This window comes from Pleurodeles waltl, chromosome 6, assembly GCF_031143425.1.
Source record: "Pleurodeles waltl isolate 20211129_DDA chromosome 6, aPleWal1.hap1.20221129, whole genome shotgun sequence".
Lineage (NCBI taxonomy): Eukaryota > Metazoa > Chordata > Amphibia > Caudata > Salamandridae > Pleurodeles > Pleurodeles waltl.
This window is the reverse complement of record NC_090445.1, coordinates 471,034,965-471,052,081: the sequence shown is the minus strand read 5'-3', so window position 1 is coordinate 471,052,081 and position 17,117 is coordinate 471,034,965. Positions and strand designations below refer to the sequence as shown.

Sequence of the window (17,117 nt, the reverse complement as noted above, 5' to 3'; positions counted from 1 at the left end):
AAAAACTAAGCAAATGTGCACTTTATCTACAAAAATATAAGTACATTATCAGTTCAGCCCTTGTACATCAGAATAATTTCTGCATAAATTTCATTTTGCATACATTTGTTCAAGTGGGTGTAGACTTTCGATTAGTAGCTAAAACGGGACACAGCATTTATGATAGGCTGTAATATGACAAAGACATTCTACTACCACACCCTTGCATTTTTTACATAGCACTCGCAAATACACATGTTCAATGCATCGTCCTGTAATTGACGGTATAAACGTGTTTTCTTCTCAATGGTGCTCAAAGTATCGATCTCAGACCGATAAAGGCTGTGTTGCCCTACCAGAAAGTGAAGACTGTGGCCCTTGGTTGTCTCATGTACTAAGAGTAGAAATGAGAGAGAGAGGTGTGATTCTGAAAGTAGGGAGGTGAGCCTTCATTAAAAAAAAAATCACAGCACCAAGCTGTCACTTAGCTGCTTTGAGGAGATACACCCAAAATGGCGATCTGCTTGTTACCCTGGGGTGGTGCCCTTCAGTTGCAGTTCTCATCTTTTGTCGCCAGCTGATCTAGTCTTCACCAGACATCCCAACTACTGTCTGGGGGTGACAAAGGGTGGGTGCTTTGGCAAGGCAATATAGGACGGCCAATTACAATTACATTTAGAGCTACCAACAGGGGGCTCTAGAATGCCACTACAAACACCAATGCTTTTTTATAAAATTCTTGATTTGCAGATGTAGCATTTTGAATTTTGTCTGAGTATTACCTTTTTTACCTTTTTTGATTTTTGATTTGTATATTCTGTTACCCTTGCCTAGCTGAAGTTTGTCTTTAATGTTGTTTGATTTGAGCCACTTGCTTTGCAGCCTTCTGATTTGTTGTTTTATCTTTCTGCATTTCTCCAAGGTGATTGTTTTCTTTTCTTGTGTTTTGCTTTCCTTAGTGGTATTAGGATGTCAAAAGCTTCCTGTATCCACTTGTAAAGTTTTTTAATAAAATTTATTGTTTCTAGATCTGTGTTGGCTGTTAACTGTGTTTTTAAGTGTTCCAAATTGAGTTTGTTCCATGGTCGATTGGTGAACATATGTAAGGTGGTCTTGGATGTGTTGATGTGTGGTGTTTTATGTTGGAAAGTTACCAAATGGCAGTCTGACCATGTGACTGGTGTGATGTTTTGAACCGTAACTAGTTCTGGGTTTGCAAGAACAACATCTAGGATGTGTCCAGCAATTAATCTGGGATTGTGTACAATCTGATGTAGGTTTGATGTGACTAGGCTAGCGATGATAGCTTTTGGATGGGGCATATTGGGTTTGTCAAACCAAATGTTTAGGTCTCCAAGAATGCGTAGGTTGGAGTTTAGTATAAGGTTTGAAACTGTGACTAGAAATGTGTCTAGGAATGTAGAATTGCTAGATGGTAGTCTGTAAAGGAGGAGGATCTTACAGGAGGAGGAGGAACTTACAATAGGAAGTTGGTGTAGGGTTACATCTGGTTAGGAGGGCCTCACAACCTTGTATGGAGATGTCATCTGTTTTTTTTGGTTGAATATAACAGCTAGTCCACCTCCTCTTTTGCCTTCATGCAACACTGGGGCCATGCCATCTCCAACCATGAGTCAAATAGATAGGAAAAGTAAGTCGGGCCGTGTGTCAGTGAGTAGGCCGTAGATGCAGATCTTGTTTTCAGAGAGTGATCGGGCATTTATGAGTAGGCAGTTTAAAGACTGCGTTTTGGTGGTGGTTTGATTTTGTTCTGTAGAGGAGTTATCAGTATATTTTGAACTTGTAGCAGGTGTGTCATTAGTGTTTAAATTAACTGTATGAGGGTCACAATATTATTGTTTTTCTACATTTTGTTCCTCATCTACCAGGCCTAGAAGGAATTTAGTTCGGTCTGCGTGTTTTGGTGGTGGAGATGGTGGTTGAGAGTGAGATGGTGAGTTGTCTTGGTTTTGAAAAGTAGCCTTGTGTAAAAGACATGGGGATCTGAAGCTGTGAAGAGTGGCATGTTTTATATTTTGTTTGTGTCTGTTTAGGGTGGTAGGAATATGGATTGGGGTGGTGGTGGTGGAGCATGTGGGTCATACTGTCAGGCTCTAAGTTGTGCAATGGATGGGAGGCAGGCAAAATAATGTTGCTGTGTTGAGGTGCTTGTGGTGGATGTTGGTCAAGAATGTGAATTTTGGAGTAAACTTCATTTACGATTTGTATCATGTGTGTAGTCAGGAGGGTGGGAATGGATGTGACAGAAGTTTTTTGAAAGTGTGTGTGATTTTGTTGTGCTGGTGCGTTTGTTGTTTTGTTTTTGTGGAGTAGTGAGAGGAGATATAGATGTAGTGTTTTTGTGAAGGATTTGGATGTGATTTACTGCTAGTGGGTGGTGCTTGAAAAGTACAGGGTGTGGTGATGTGTTTTGGAGAAGAGTGTATACTGTGAATAAGAGGGGAATGGACAAGAGTTATGATTGTGTTAGATTTGATGACTGGAAGAAGTAATATGTGTGGTGGATTAGAGTGTAAGTAATCTATAGTTGTGTGTAATTGTTATAAAGAGGAGGAGGGTATTTGTGGAGCATGTGATGGAAGGCCGAGTATAGGTTTCATCAGGATAAAAAGGGGTCTCTTATGAGTTGGATAGAGCTGGTGTTTTGTATGAACAGGGATCGTGTGTCTGGATGCATTAAAGTTTTGTATAATGTGGCTTTGTGTTGTGTTTATAATTTGTGGATGTGTTAGTGATACAGAACAGAGTTGTGTTTTGAATGAGAATAGAGGTGCTGTAGTTTTGTAGTAGGGGTAGAATGGTGTAAAGGTGTGGTTTGTGTGGTTTTGTAATGGTTGTTGAGACATTCAGATCTGTATGAGGTTTGTTTGTGGTGTATGAATTGAATTCCTTTGCTGATATTGTCTTTGGATGTAGGAAGATGTGGAGGGATCAATGTTCTTTCTGGAAAATGGAAAATTGGGCAGCATTTCTGGCCCTAGGCCCGACCTGTCCCAACACGGCCAAACAGGCAACTGCCTCGTCCTTTCCGCCCTTAACGTTGATGCCGGGGCTGAAATGACTTGAGACCTAGGTTTAAATAGCCCTAATGACAAATGGAACTCTATCCCTAACCAATCAGAATCCTAAACACAAGAGCCAATGGGGGACCTGGCCCTATTAACCACTATTGAACAGCTTTTAGCTGTGTGATCTTTGAGAGTACAAGAGGAACTTTCAAAATGTCTGCCTTAATGGGGGTCAGTAGTGTGTTTGTGAACAGTATAGCACTCTGTTTTTCCCAGCCAGGTCTGCCATTCCCTAAATACATGCATGCAGGCAGGTTATTGCATGTTGGGACTGAAGCTGGGTAAAAAGCCATAAACACTTTCTGCCAGACAAGGGCTGCATTTGCTTCTTTACAAATCAGTGGCCTTTATTTGTAGACATGGCCGGGGGAAGCTCTACAGGAACCTGAAAGGTGTCGTAAGAGAGTCAGGAGGCGGGTAATGTAGTGAAGTGTTTTTGTAAACAATGCTGCACGTGCTTGTAGGCGTGATACTAAGGGCCATATGTACGGGCACTTTTTCCCATAGACACAGAATGGATAAAAACCTTTGATACATCTGGCCCTAAGAATCAATAGTAGCACGCAGTGCATCTGTAATCATCGGCATTATTAGGTCATTAGAGCGTGATATGTACATTGTGTCTGCCTGCCAGTGCTACCCACTTGATGGACGAGATCTCCTCACCTGGGTGCCTCATTATACACGGCCCCATCCCGGGTAGGGGCAGCCAGAAAGACAGCTGAGTGTACTGGGCGCCTGATGCTGAGATGTGCGTAATCTGAACGTCACAGGTTTGAATACTGACAGAGGCGGCTGAGCAGATGACACGTGTAGCTTGTTTCATACAGCGCTTTCTTCCAGTCTCTTGCTGTTTTTGTTGTGGTATAAATAAATAACACATTTTACTGTTACCAAATTCAGTGGCACTCATTGTGTTAAACGCAGAAGAATAAAGTGTTTTTGTCCCTGTCTGGTATTTGGACCACTGATATGCTGGGTGTACAGAGAGTCCAGTAGCAGGTGAACTGCCCTGCCCACTGAGCTATCTTACCTCTGCAGTGATTGTTTTGTGCCCTCTCTCTGAGAGATCTGAGTTCAGGTGTGATACAAGATGCTGAGCCTGCTGCTTTCTATTTTCCAGATCCGGGCAGACGGCCCTCCCCATGGTGGGATCCAGTACGAGATGTTTCCAGTGGTGAGAGACGGCAGCCCCATCCTCAGGGACATGGCCTTCTCCATCGAGCAGCGCTTCCTCTACGTCATGTCGGAAAGACAGGTAAGGGGGGTGCCTCTGGAGAAGCAGCGCCTTCCAGGCCTGCACACTACCCGCCCTTTGGAAGAAGCCAGGCGCCTGGGTGTGTGCTGCTATAGAGCCTTATCTAATGACGCTTTAGTTATGATTGTGATAATAATAGGAAGGATACAGGAGTACTGTAACTTCTTACAGACAACACCACACACTGAATTGTCTCATGGTGCTAATGGTCCAATATAAACCAGATCCTTTTGGAGGTATCACAGACTTCCAAAAAGGTATTGACGAATAAGCACCCGGTTGCTGTCAGGGGATTGTGTGCTGGATGTTGTGTATGTTCTGCTATTGTCCCCTTCTCTTTGTCTGTTCTGTTTTTCTCTGCACTCCCATCTCCTACCTGCACTGAGTCCCAGTGCAGTCCACTCACCACTCCACCTTCTCAGGCACCTCACTGTCGGTCCCGGCTATCGCTTCTCATTCTGGCACTCGCCTCCCCTGACCCGCTAACAGTGCTTCCTTTGGTGCTAACCTCCTGTAGTCCACGCTGTCCCTTCTTGCTCCAGAGCTCACCTCCCCAGCACCTGCCGTTCTCTTTTCAGGGTACCACCTTCTACAACCCTTGTCTCCTTCATTGCTCTCACCCTGGAGGGTCCTGTTCTCATCTCCCTAGTCCGCACTGCCCCCTTTCGTCTGGTGCTCAACTTCCAAGCCATGCTCTCCTCCCCATGCTATCGAGCTCACCTCCCATGTCTCTGCTTTCCCCTCTTCCCCGCTCTCATCTTCATAGATCCCAATGTCCTCTCTTCTTCTTCTGGTGGGCACCACACTAGCCCCTCTGGTCCATCTTCCTTTGGTGCTCACCAAATGTCCCTCCTCCCCCTTGTGTGAGCCTCCTCGGTCTCTGCTTCCCCTCTTCTGCTGGTGCTCAACTCCACGGATGCTCACCTCCCAGCGTTGCACTTCTCTCCTCGCTCAGGTGATCCCCTCCTAAGGCCCAGCTGACACCTTCTCCCTCTCCCTGTGCTCACCTTCCCAGGCCCTCCTGCTCCTCTTCTTTTCATGTTCACCTTCCAAGCTTCTCCTGCCCTCTTGCTCTAGTGCTGACCCCGAGGGAAGCCACCGGCCTCTAGGCCAATCCTTCCTCTGGCGCTCACCTTCAAATCCCCTCCTGTGCCTCCTTGCTCCGTTGACCACCTAGCACCACATCATGATCCTGTTTTCAGCTCTGTGCTATCTCAGAAGGGAATCTGTGTGATTCTCTGCGCCTATTGCAAATTTATCAGCTAGAAATATTTCTAAGTTAGCGCAGGTTTTCTAGAGGTTGGCGAGTCGCATAAAGCTCGAGCTGGGCTCCAGCCAGAGGCTTGGCTCTGGCTTACCTCGAGGTCCTCTCAGACTCTCGACCCCAGAACAAGTCAAGCTTTAATGTGCATTCAGATTCTGACACACGCTCAGAGATCACCAAGAATTAAAAATGAAGCACACACCTTTGATGCTAAAAAGGAGAGAAAGGTGTGTCTATCTAGTGGGTAAATTGCATAATATGAAACCAGAAAACCTGGGACAAATCCTGGCTTCCCAGCTTGACCAAACTGTGTGGTTCTAGGCACAAAAAATGTTTTACAGAGCCTCCTCTTTCGCTGTCATCGTGGATGAGAGTGCCTTCCAACAAGTGAGTTCAGAGACTGCACTCTACAAAAGCAATCTGATGTATCAAGGTGAAACAATTCTGCATGTTAAAAAAATACCTATTTTTAGTTTTATAGAAACTATGGGATTTTCATATGACATTGGTTGCATGATTTAGATACCAACTATTTTAAAGGCGGGCTCGTGTTCGGGCTCTTAGAGCTCAGCCAGACCAATGGCTCAGCTGTGCCTTGGCTCTCGCTGGTAATTTGTTGACTCGCCCACTTCTAATATTTTTCTGACAATAAAAGCTCAAAAACACAGGGCAGTAATTGCTTCTTCTGGCAGCAAAACTTGCAATATCTCGGAGATATTTTGAGTTCATACACGCACTCAAGACGCCAAAAAGAAATGTACTGATCTCTTGTACACCAAAGCAAGGGATCCACACCTCCTTGGGCCTGACCGTCTGCTCTTCCTTTTAACCTTGCTCGCCTCCCTGACCCTGCTGTTCTTCAATGCTCTGGTCGCACCTCCCAGGAGGTCACTGTCCCATCTGCTCTGGAACACATCTTTCTAGGTCCCTCTTCCGCTGGTGCTCTCCTTCTGCAGTCCCTTCTGCAGTTCCATGCTCCGTTGCACACCTCTTCACTCCCCACAGTCCTCTCTTCCTCTGGTGCACACCTTCCAGGCCTTTCCCTCCTAGGCAGTGCCGGCCACCTCATTATGGTGAGTGCCGCCGGAGATCCTCCAGGGACACCATGTTGCAAAGCTGCGAGTTACAGAACGGAAACACTGTGGCACCAGGGAACCTTTGCGCCAGGCGATGTGGCCTACATATTCATCAGTGCCACTAATTAGTTTACAGCAACAGTAAACTGGCAAATTACGAGAATGTTTGGAAATAGGAACACAGTGACACAACAACGCGTGAAGCCGGAGCACAGCAGCACCCAAGGCACCGCAAGCGGCAACCCCAGCTTCAGTGATTGGTGGAAGAGCGGCCTGCGGAGGGTCCAATAGGGACATGGGTTGAGTTTGTGACAGACTAATGCCTCTAACAGGCCATTAGGCATATTACTTATTCAGTCGAATGCTTGACATAACTGTGTCCCAGCCCAACTAGCGCGTGACAGCATTAGCCGATAGAGTGTCCCACCCAACTTACCAATGGCATGTGACTGGATGGTTAAAACCCATTGTATACAATTTCGTCTATACTGCAACCAGTTTGCTTGTGGGTGAAGAATACACTTTTCAATGAAGTTGGTTGAAGTTATGATCCCTTAATGAAAGTGGCCAAAGCTACTTGACTTCGTCAGCTGCCAATTTTAATGTAACCCGGCCTAGAGCTATTTGCACCAAGATATTCTAGACTTCCGTCTACAGAGAACTCGCCACACTGACTGCCTAGGCAGAGGAATTTTCCCCGCTGCCTCTTAAAGGTTGTCTGTCACAATACTAAATGACCAAATATCATCCTGCACAAATATTGAGGAGTGGATATTGATGATCTAGGTACATTGATAGAGTTAAGAACTGTAGATCTACACTTAACTGTATATACTTATCATGACACTATAGTGGTACCTGTTAGTTTTACTAGATAACATCTTGCACTCGATTTTCTGCAGACGTCCCGCTAGGTGCTGCCCTTATTCCTGAGTGCACATACAATCTGTCTATATGTCTGCTTTAATAGCCGGATATTTACGCTTTGCACTTCCTGGTGCTTTCCATTCTGAGTCATTGTCTCCATAAACTCAAGTACGTGCGATGCACTCGTTCATATAATGCACCTGTCTGCCTACCAGGATCTGAAGTCCACGTCGTAGGTAGTCTCTGTGTGTGCACTGTAAGCATCGTGAGCTCCGAGGGCCTGCAGGTGTACCCAGGTCCTGCAGACAGGACCCTGTCATAATACGGAAGACCCCATCTCTTCATCTCTGTGGCAGAGGCAGTGAAGTGCAAGCTGATGTGCTAGCTGCTCGGACCTTACCAAGAGAAGGAGGTCTTTATTGTTATTTCAGACTCTTTTCAGAGCAATTGTATTGGGATGTTTGTAAAGTGTTTTATACCACTGCTGTGGCATCAAAGCACTATATGTTCCTTGGAGTTTAGGAAGTGTAAGAAGCTACCTAGCTTGCTGTGTACAGTTGGGAAAGAATATATGATATATAACATATATGATGTTCATTGCATCTCTGTGGTGTCAGAGCGGTGCGCCAGTCGTCCTACTAGACGTGATGCCCAGTGTGAGCATGCCGGTGACCTTGAAGGATGTAACAGATAGAATCCTGTTTACCATTGTAAGCTATCATTTTGTGTCAGACATCAACCTGGCAAAGTGTCTGTCACTGCAGAGGAGGCCTCCTTTCCCTCCTCTCCATCAGGATCTAGTAACTATCAGTAAGGATCAAAGTCTACACCATTTTCTTTCTTAAAGTTTAAATATTTTTTTCATTTCTCGCTGGATTTGGTGGTCCCAGAGGCCTCCCTAGTAACACCATTGTTACCCACAACAACCACAGTGCATGCTGGGAGTCGGATGAGCCTGGATTGGGATGCAGTCTGTGATACACATCTGCTCCCACTGAGACATAAAAGTGAGCTACAGCCTGACTGTTAGACACCCAACAACTAAGAATAAAAGCTGAAATTCTACTCCAGCAACCGGACAGATATCACCATGAGAGAAACCTTTGTGAACCTGCCCTGGTGTCATCCAAGGTGACCTCTCCAGCTCACTCTGAGTGCTCAGTGTTAACACCTCACCAGAGACACAGATCAACAATTTCTCTTCAAGTGTGCTGTTCCCACAAACAGTCCCCTGCAACGCTGCTTATATTCTTTGGTGCTGTAGATATCTCCTACAGAAGCAGCCCTGGTAACCCCTAGATTCTGTCTGGTGTGATGTGGGCACGGAACCACCACCAGTCCCTGCCCTGGACTTCTAAACAGTGTCCTTGAACAACACTTAGGGTCGCCCTGTCAAGTTGTGCAGCTGTTCAGCTTGCAGCCATTTGAGCCCCTGTGCATCTGGGTCAATAGCTCATAGATGGATAATGAGGTCCCTTTGTGCGCTTTTTTGCCCCTTTAGTAATGTCCAGCAACTTCACTGTAGCAGGAGATGGTGCTGACCCCTTCATCCGTCACAGAAGCCTCTTCAAGACTGGAAACCCCTTATCTCCGAGTTGTTGCCTCTAACAGACCCCGAGGCACTTTCCTAAAGTCCTAAGGAACCACCAAAACGTCCATTAGGGCATCGGAATAGTCTGATAATGTCAGAGCACCCTAAAATCTCAATGCTTTGCAAGGAAGAGACTCTTAAAAGTGAGTTCGGCTGGGCAAAAAGGGCCCAGGATGCAGTTATACCAAATAGCTGTCACCCTGAAAATAAAAAAAAAAATGATGTGGCTACACCCTTCCTACTTATATAAGGATGAATGGAGATAGACCCATGGGCCTGAAGGGAAAGGGATTTGTGCTATTTGCCGCAAATCCCACCACCTCAGAATGATGTGAATACTAAGAATCAAACGCTACTTTTTCGTATTCTCACAAACTTGTAAACCCTCACTTGCGGAATGTAATTTTTAAATTTAGAATAGGCCTCAATCCCATTGGCACTCATCCTTTAGGGGTATCTTGCTTTAAGAAAGTGTGTGGGTCGTGTGGATGCGTTTCACAGAGGCGTGGCACAAGAGTACATGTCTAGTTAGATTTGCCTTTATTTTCTGACAGTGCTCCAGCAATATTTAAAATCCATCTTTTTAAAGAATAACATAAAGACAAGAATGGAAGCTTACAGTTTTTTTATGGCATATGAAATCCCAGGGTACAACCTGTGAGCTGGCGAGATTCTTAAAGATTTGAACAATTCTGTACACTCAGGATGTATATTTATGGTTGATTACTTTTATAGTCTAAAACTATTCTTCATTGTCAGCTTTTCTCTGGTTTCAGGGTATACCTGTTTTGTACAGTCACATTGCCTATGGCTTTGGGGTTTTTACTGCTGTAGAACGTCTATTTATTGTCTTATCGTTGTGTTAGTTCAAATTGTTTGTTTTACTGTTTTACGAGCTGGTCGGGCTCAAATAAACATACATCTTTGACTGACTGACAACAAACTGCACACAGTAGCTTTATCGATCCACAAATCACAGAACAATGAACCTGCCTCGGGTCTCATATTGTGTACAAAGTTCAAACGGCCAAGGCTTAAAAGTTAAGCCTACCAATGCGTTCCCAGCTACAAGTGTTCATAGAACAGGTTCTCCTGATCGTAATGCATATTTTATGCTATAATTGCTGTAGGGGTCACACCTACTCCCATAAGTTAGGCCTTGCTTCCGTGACCAAATTGCTCAACAGAGTCAGGGATACTTTGGAGACCCGTCTTTTCTTTGCAGTACTGAGCATCTTGCACTCTCACCTTTAACACAACTAAATCGATCCAACAACGTCAATGGCCCAGTAAAAAACACTTGCACTCTCATTGGAATGTATAGGCCTCTCCCTCTTCTTCTTGTCCAATCCCAGTGCCTGAAACTGACAAATGGAGGCCGGCCCCTCTGTCTCTCTAACCGAACCTCATTGCACACCAGTGGATTGTGAATATCTGCCCTTTGCTCCATCCAGTTACAGCACCTGTTACCGAGTATTCACTCAATCGCAATGCCTGTCACTGTGGATCAAGGCCAATTTCTCTCCCCAAATAATCACAAAGCATGCCTCTGGGAGGTTACGGCCTGCCCCAGCTTCTCACAGAGAGCCACAGTGACTTCAGTGGTAGGCAGGACCACTGGAATTATGCTTTTCTGCGACCTTGGCTTTTTATGCGTAAATAAGAGTTGGCCGGAATTGCCGCATTTGCCACATAATCCATCATTTACCGTATAATATGCAAATTTTAACAAAACAATGTTTCCAGCTCAAACGGATCAAAAGTTACTAAAAGCTTGGCAATATCTGTTCCACCGCCTTGGAAAACCCTTTGCAAAAGTTAACTGATCATCCTTTAGTTGGTTATTTACGTATTTGAATTTTAAAGTGGTATACTATTGGAGTGAAATCTTTGCCTGGACAGTATTACCGTGCTTTCAAATTACAAAACAGTGAAGTAATACCATCAAAACGTGACGCATTATGTCGCATAATTTGCATTTTCTTGCTCTATTAATTAGTCAGCACAGCCACAAAACTTGGTGCTCCCTTGCCGCATAATTCCAGTGGGCTTGATGGTAGGTGAGCGACTGGCCTCCCCCCGCTCCCTACCCTTAACGTCGCCTGCATTAATATGCCTTTTACTAGAGAGCCCGCACTGTTCGCCATCCCCCGTGCCTCGTTCCCCTCCAAGGATGCCCTTGTACGGCGTCCCTTCATTTTGTAGCTCTCCCGATATGAGCTCTGTCCTAGCGGCTTCAAGTGGGCTCTTCTGACGCAGATTCTCTTCTCCGCGCGCTCCATCCGCTCGGCTCTTCCAACCTCTGAACGTCGTTATCTGCATTTAATGGGTTTTTCTTGCTATATTTAAACTTTGCCCGTCCCTCGCCTTGCTTTTCCGTGCACCACTGACCTACTGGCTTCGCTGCAGATTGCAGGGCGGCCGGGTCGGCTGCCGTTCCTCTCTGGAAAAATTGATATTTTTCACGACAATGAACTGAAATGGTAGTGGTTTTTAGCCGCGGAGTGGGGTCAGACCAACATCACACTGACACCCGGCCTCCTGCACCAGAACTGGGCCTATCGGCGAGACCAGAGCCTTCCTCCGCAAGCCAAGACGCAGAGGGGGCTCTCCACTTCTCCGTGACTCTCAAACGACCGTCCCTGCCAGATATAGGAGCGCAAAGGCCAAGAACAACATCAGATTCTCAACGAAGAAAGATTCCACCTTTCCTGATAGAGCTCGTTCGCCTGCGTTTCTTCATTTATTTAAAGAATTGACTGGTTTTCTAAAAGCCGAGCATTTACTTTCTACAGCCTAAACAGAGACATTCAAAGCGTAAAGTGTGGGTATGAAGAATTGTAAAGGGGGCCTGTTGATCGCTGTGCTACACATATTTCCATTTTGTGTTCATCACTAATGACAGAGATGCCACTTATTGGGAAACAGCTTTCAGGCCATTCAGTTCATATTGCAAAAGAGTTCAGTGATATCACTGCTCAGCAAATACGTTTAAATATATTTCTATTTGTGTTTTTCTCAGTAATCCATTACCAACTGCGTATAATTACTTGAAAAAATGATGCAATTTCATGATGCCCATTCCGGAAAGTGTTCAGCTGTGAAATTTGAAATCAAGCCATGGGCTGCACTATTTTTCGCCTCATTTTCAGGGTCTGACTTGTTATTTTTTAAATATTTTGGGTGCCTTGTAACAGTTTGAGGCTCGGCGGTAAATGAGTTCTGGGGCTAGTCAGGCGCCGCGGACTAGGATTGTTCGTGCTGGGCGCTAACAAAAAAAAAAGAACAGGCCTAGTAGCATAAAGCAGAGAGGAGGAAGCTCGGTAAAGGCGCCGATTATTCTATTTTATACTTTAATTAGTTTGAATTAGCGGCGGGAATAGATGCATAAAATGATCCAGTGAAGGGTGAAATGGAAAAAAGGATACGCTTTACAATATGACTTGATTATTGCAAAGTTGCTGGTAAGTGAATTTGAGAAGCAAGTAAGACTGAGACCTTTACTTGTGGTTGTGGCGTAAGTAGGGTGTGTGGACTGAAGGGACACGAGGGGAACATATTACTTTTAAAAAGACAGCTCAATAGGTACAATTCTGTAGCAGAGACACTCAATGACCATGATGCGCTCAAGGTCAGACAGAGAGTCCCATGGCTGAGGTGGGACTTGAGTATCACGTAGATGTGCTTTCACGTTATGATCTACTAGAAGGCTCATCCTGGGGTATGAAAGTTTCAAGAACTCTGAGTGGGACTCGGATTTATTTAGAGCACTCACAGTCTGTGTCTTGGTGTGCAAAGGGCATGCCTGCTATTTGGACTTTTCTTGACCCTTTCTGTGGTTCTGAATTAAAGTTGGGGTGGGTGTGTTAAGAGCTTTGTGACATCAGACATTGTCATGTACTAACTTAGGCCCACTATTGTGCTTAGTGAAGCCGAGGCTAAGATGCTCAAAATGAGAGCGCCATGTATGGCCTTTCCTGTGATGTCATCCAGTTTAGTGGTTGTATTAAGTCATTTCATGCAAGTCTCCGGCATCTCGGATTATATGATGAAGCTTTCTGAGACGTCTCTATACTTGCCATTTCTTTTGATGTCATCAGTTATTCCATGTAGTAATTCTGAAACCAGAACCTCTTGGTACCCACTAATTCAATTCACTACACAACTGAGTCTGGGGCAGTCAAGACTGGGCAGTCTGCGATGACCCCACCATAGAGCCTCTAAGACTAAGCAGGTTGCCTATGTTGTTGTGGCCCCTGCCAACATTTTCCTTTGTCCAGGACAGCAAGTTTGTTTCTCCCTGCCCTGATCCATATGTTGGGTACAGAGTATGTCTCATATCCTTTTTCAGTGTCGTTTGTGTTGAATTTGATGGGTCTGTTTCCTTGGCGGCCTGCATGCTCATTTCTGACATCACTGATAATACAAAGTGTTATTAGGTATTATTAATATATACTTACGACACACAGAGTGAACTGAGCCTCCAGATAAATGCTGAGTTGGAGTAATAGGAGGAGTGCCCAAGGGGAGAGCAGCAAATACTGATTTCCAAGCATCTTCATGTAGGAGGCTGGACTGGCTTGTAGTGAGTACCAAGGGGTACTTGCACCTTGCACCAGGCCCAGTTATCCCTTATTAGTGTATAGGGTGTCTAGCAGCTTAGGCTGATAGATAATGGTAGCTTAGCAGAGCAGCTTAGGCTGAACTAGGAGACGTGTGAAGCTACTACAGTACCACTTAGTGTCATATGCACAATATCATAAGAAAACACAATAATACTAAAAATAAAGGTACTTTATTTTTATGACAATATGCAAAGTATCTTAGAGTGTACCCTCAGAGAGAGGATAGGAAATATACACAAGATATATATACACAATAGCAAAAATATGCAGTATAGTCTTAGAAAACAGTGCAAACAATGTATAGTTACAATAGGATGCAATGGGGAAACATAGGGATTGGGGCAACACAAACCATATACTCCAAAAGTGGAATGCGAACCACGAATGGACCCCAAACCTATGTGACCTTGTAGAGGGTCGCTGGGACTATTAGAAAATAGTGAGAGTTAGAAAAATAACCCTCCCCAAGACCCTGAAAAGTGAGTGCAAAGTGCACTAAAGTTCCCCTAAGGACAAAATAGTCGTGTTAGAGGAGTAATGCAGGAAAGACACAAACCAGCAATGCAACAACTGTGGATTTCCAATCTAGGGTACCTGTGGAACAAGGGGACCAAGTCCAAAAGTCACAAGCAAGTCGGAGATGGGCAGATGCCCAGGAAATGCCAGCTGCGGGTGCAAAGAAGCTTCGACTGGACAGAAGAAGCTGAGGTTTCTGCAGGAACGAAAAGGGCTAGAGACTTCCCCTTTGGCGGACGGATCCCTCTCGTCTTGGAGAGTCGTGCAGAAGTGTTTTCCCGCCGAAAGAACGCCAACAAGCCTTGCTAGCCGCAAATCGTGCGTTTGGCGTTTTTGGACGCTGCTGGGGCCCAGGAGGGACCAGGAGGTCGCAAATTGGACCTGAAGAGAGAGGAGACGTCGAGCAAGACAAAGAGCCCTCACTGAAGCAGGTAGCACCCGGAGAAGTGCCAGAAACAGGCACTACGAGGATGCGTGAAACGGTGCTCGCCGAAGTTGCACAAAGGAGTCCCACGTCGCCGGAGACCAACTTAGAAAGTCGTGCAATGCAGGTTAGAGTGCCGTGGACCCAGGCTTGGCTGTGCACAAAGGATTTCCGCCGGAAGTGCACAGGGGCCGGAGTAGCTGCAAAGTCGCGGTTCCCAGCAATGCAGCCCAGCGAGGTGAGGCAAGGACTTACCTCCACCAAACTTGGGCTGAAGAGTCACTGGACTGTGGGGGTCACTTGGACAGAGTCGCTGGATTCGAGGGACCTCGCTCGTCGTGCTGAGAGGAGACCCAAGGGACCGGTGATGCAGCTTTTTGGTGCCTGCGGTTGCAGGGGGAAGATTCCGTCGACCCACGGGAGATTTCTTCGGAGCTTCTGGTGCAGAGAGGAGGCAGGCTACCCCCACAGCATGCACAAGCAGGAAAACAGTCGAGAAGGCGGCAGGATCAGCGTTACAGAGTTGCAGTAGTCGTCTTTGCTACTATGTTGCAGGTTTGCAGGCTTCCAGCGCGGTCAGCGGTCGTTTCCTTATCAGAAGGTGAAGAGAGAGATGCAGAGGAACTCGGATGAGCTCTTGCATTCGTTATCTAAAGTTTCCCCAGAGACAGAGACCCTAAATAGCCAGAAAAGAGGGTTTGGCTACTTAGGAGAGAGGATAGGCTACTAACACCTGAAGGAGCCTATCAGCAGGAGTCTCTGACGTCACCTGGTGGCACTGGCCACTCAGAGCAGTCCAGTGTGCCAGCAGCACCTCTGTTTCCAAGATGGCAGAGGTCTGGAGCACACTGGAGGAGCTCTGGACACCTCCCAGGGGAGGTGCAGGTCAGGGGAGTGGTCACTCCCCTTTCCTTTGTCCAGTTTCGCGCCAGAGCAGGGGCTAAGGGGTCCCTGAACCGGTGTAGACTGGCTTATGCAGAATTGGGCACATCTGTGCCCAAGAAAGCATTTCCAGAGGCTGGGGGAGGCTACTCCTCCCCTGCCTTCACACCATTTTCCAAAGGGAGAGGGTGTCACACCCTCTCTCAGAGGAAGTCCTTTGTTCTGCCATCCTGGGCCAGGCCTGGCTGGACCCCAGGAGGGCAGATGCCTGTCTGAGGGGTTGGCAGCAGCAGCAGCTGCAGTGAAACCCCAGGAAGGGCAGTTTGGCAGTACCAGGGTCTGTGCTACAGACCACTGGGATCATGGGATTGTGCCAACTATGCCAGGATGGCATAGAGGGGGCAATTCCATGATCATAGACATGTTACATGGCCATATTCGGAGTTACCATGGTGAAGCTACATATAGGTAGTGACCTATATGTAGTGCACGCGTGTAATGGTGTCCCCGCACTCACAAAGTTCAGGGAATTGGCTCTGAACAATGTGGGGGCACCTTGGCTAGTGCCAGGGTGCCCTCACACTAAGTAACTTTGCACCTAACCTTTACCAGGTAAAGGTTAGACATATAGGTGACTTATAAGTTACTTAAGTGCAGTGTAAAATGGCTGTGAAATAACGTGGACGTTATTTCACTCAGGCTGCAGTGGCAGGCCTGTGTAAGAATTGTCAGAGCTCCCTATGGGTGGCAAAAGAAATGCTGCAGCCCATAGGGATCTCCTGGAACCCCAATACCCTGGGTACCTTAGTACCATATACTAGGGAATTATAAGGGTGTTCCAGTAAGCCAATGTGAATTGGTAAAATTGGTCACTAGCCTGTTAGTGACAATTTAAAAGTAATGAGAGAGCATAACCACTGAGGTTCTGGTTAGCAGAGCCTCAGTGAGACAGTTAGGCACCACACAGGGAACACATACATGCACACCTATGAGCACTGGGGCCCTGTGTGACAGGGTCCCAGTGACACATACATATAGGCCACAAACCTATGAGCACTGTGGTCCTGACCAGCAGGATCCCAGTGACACATAACAACCATACTGAAAACATAGTGTTTTCACTATGAGCACTGAGGCCTGGCTATCAGGATCCCAGTGAGACAGTGAAAACAGTGACAAACACCCTGACATACACTCACAAACAGGCCAAAAGTGGGGGTAACAAGGCTAGAAAGAGGCTACCTTCTCACACTTCACCGGACACTAGATAGCGTGGTCACCTTTTGCCTGCTCCATTGTCCAGTGTCTCTGACAGGTGCTAGAAGAGGACTGAAGGAAGAGGGGCTGACGGGTTCTCTACGCTGATCCACAGGGTCCATATAGGAGCCAATGGCTAAGTCGCCTTGATCACGTGACTAGCAGATAGTAAGGTTGGGGCCTCATGAAAGGGAGGTCTGGGTTATATAGAGAGGAGATGAATGCTGGCAAACTTTGGTTTTCCAGATAGAGCGGGATGGCCAACCGGATATGCTCGGAGGTGGACTGC

General features: G+C 46.2%; 1 protein-coding gene across 1 annotated transcript in view; it reads left to right on the top strand.

Annotated features, from left to right (window-relative positions):
• The window catches only part of PLXNA2 (plexin A2), a 473,762-nt gene that overhangs the window by 239,017 nt on the left and 217,628 nt on the right, over positions 1–17,117 (top strand). The window contains exon 4 of the mRNA XM_069238625.1: positions 4,192–4,326. Within this exon, the coding sequence (XP_069094726.1) occupies positions 4,192–4,326 (135 nt within the window). The remainder of the gene's footprint in view (positions 1–4,191; positions 4,327–17,117) is intronic.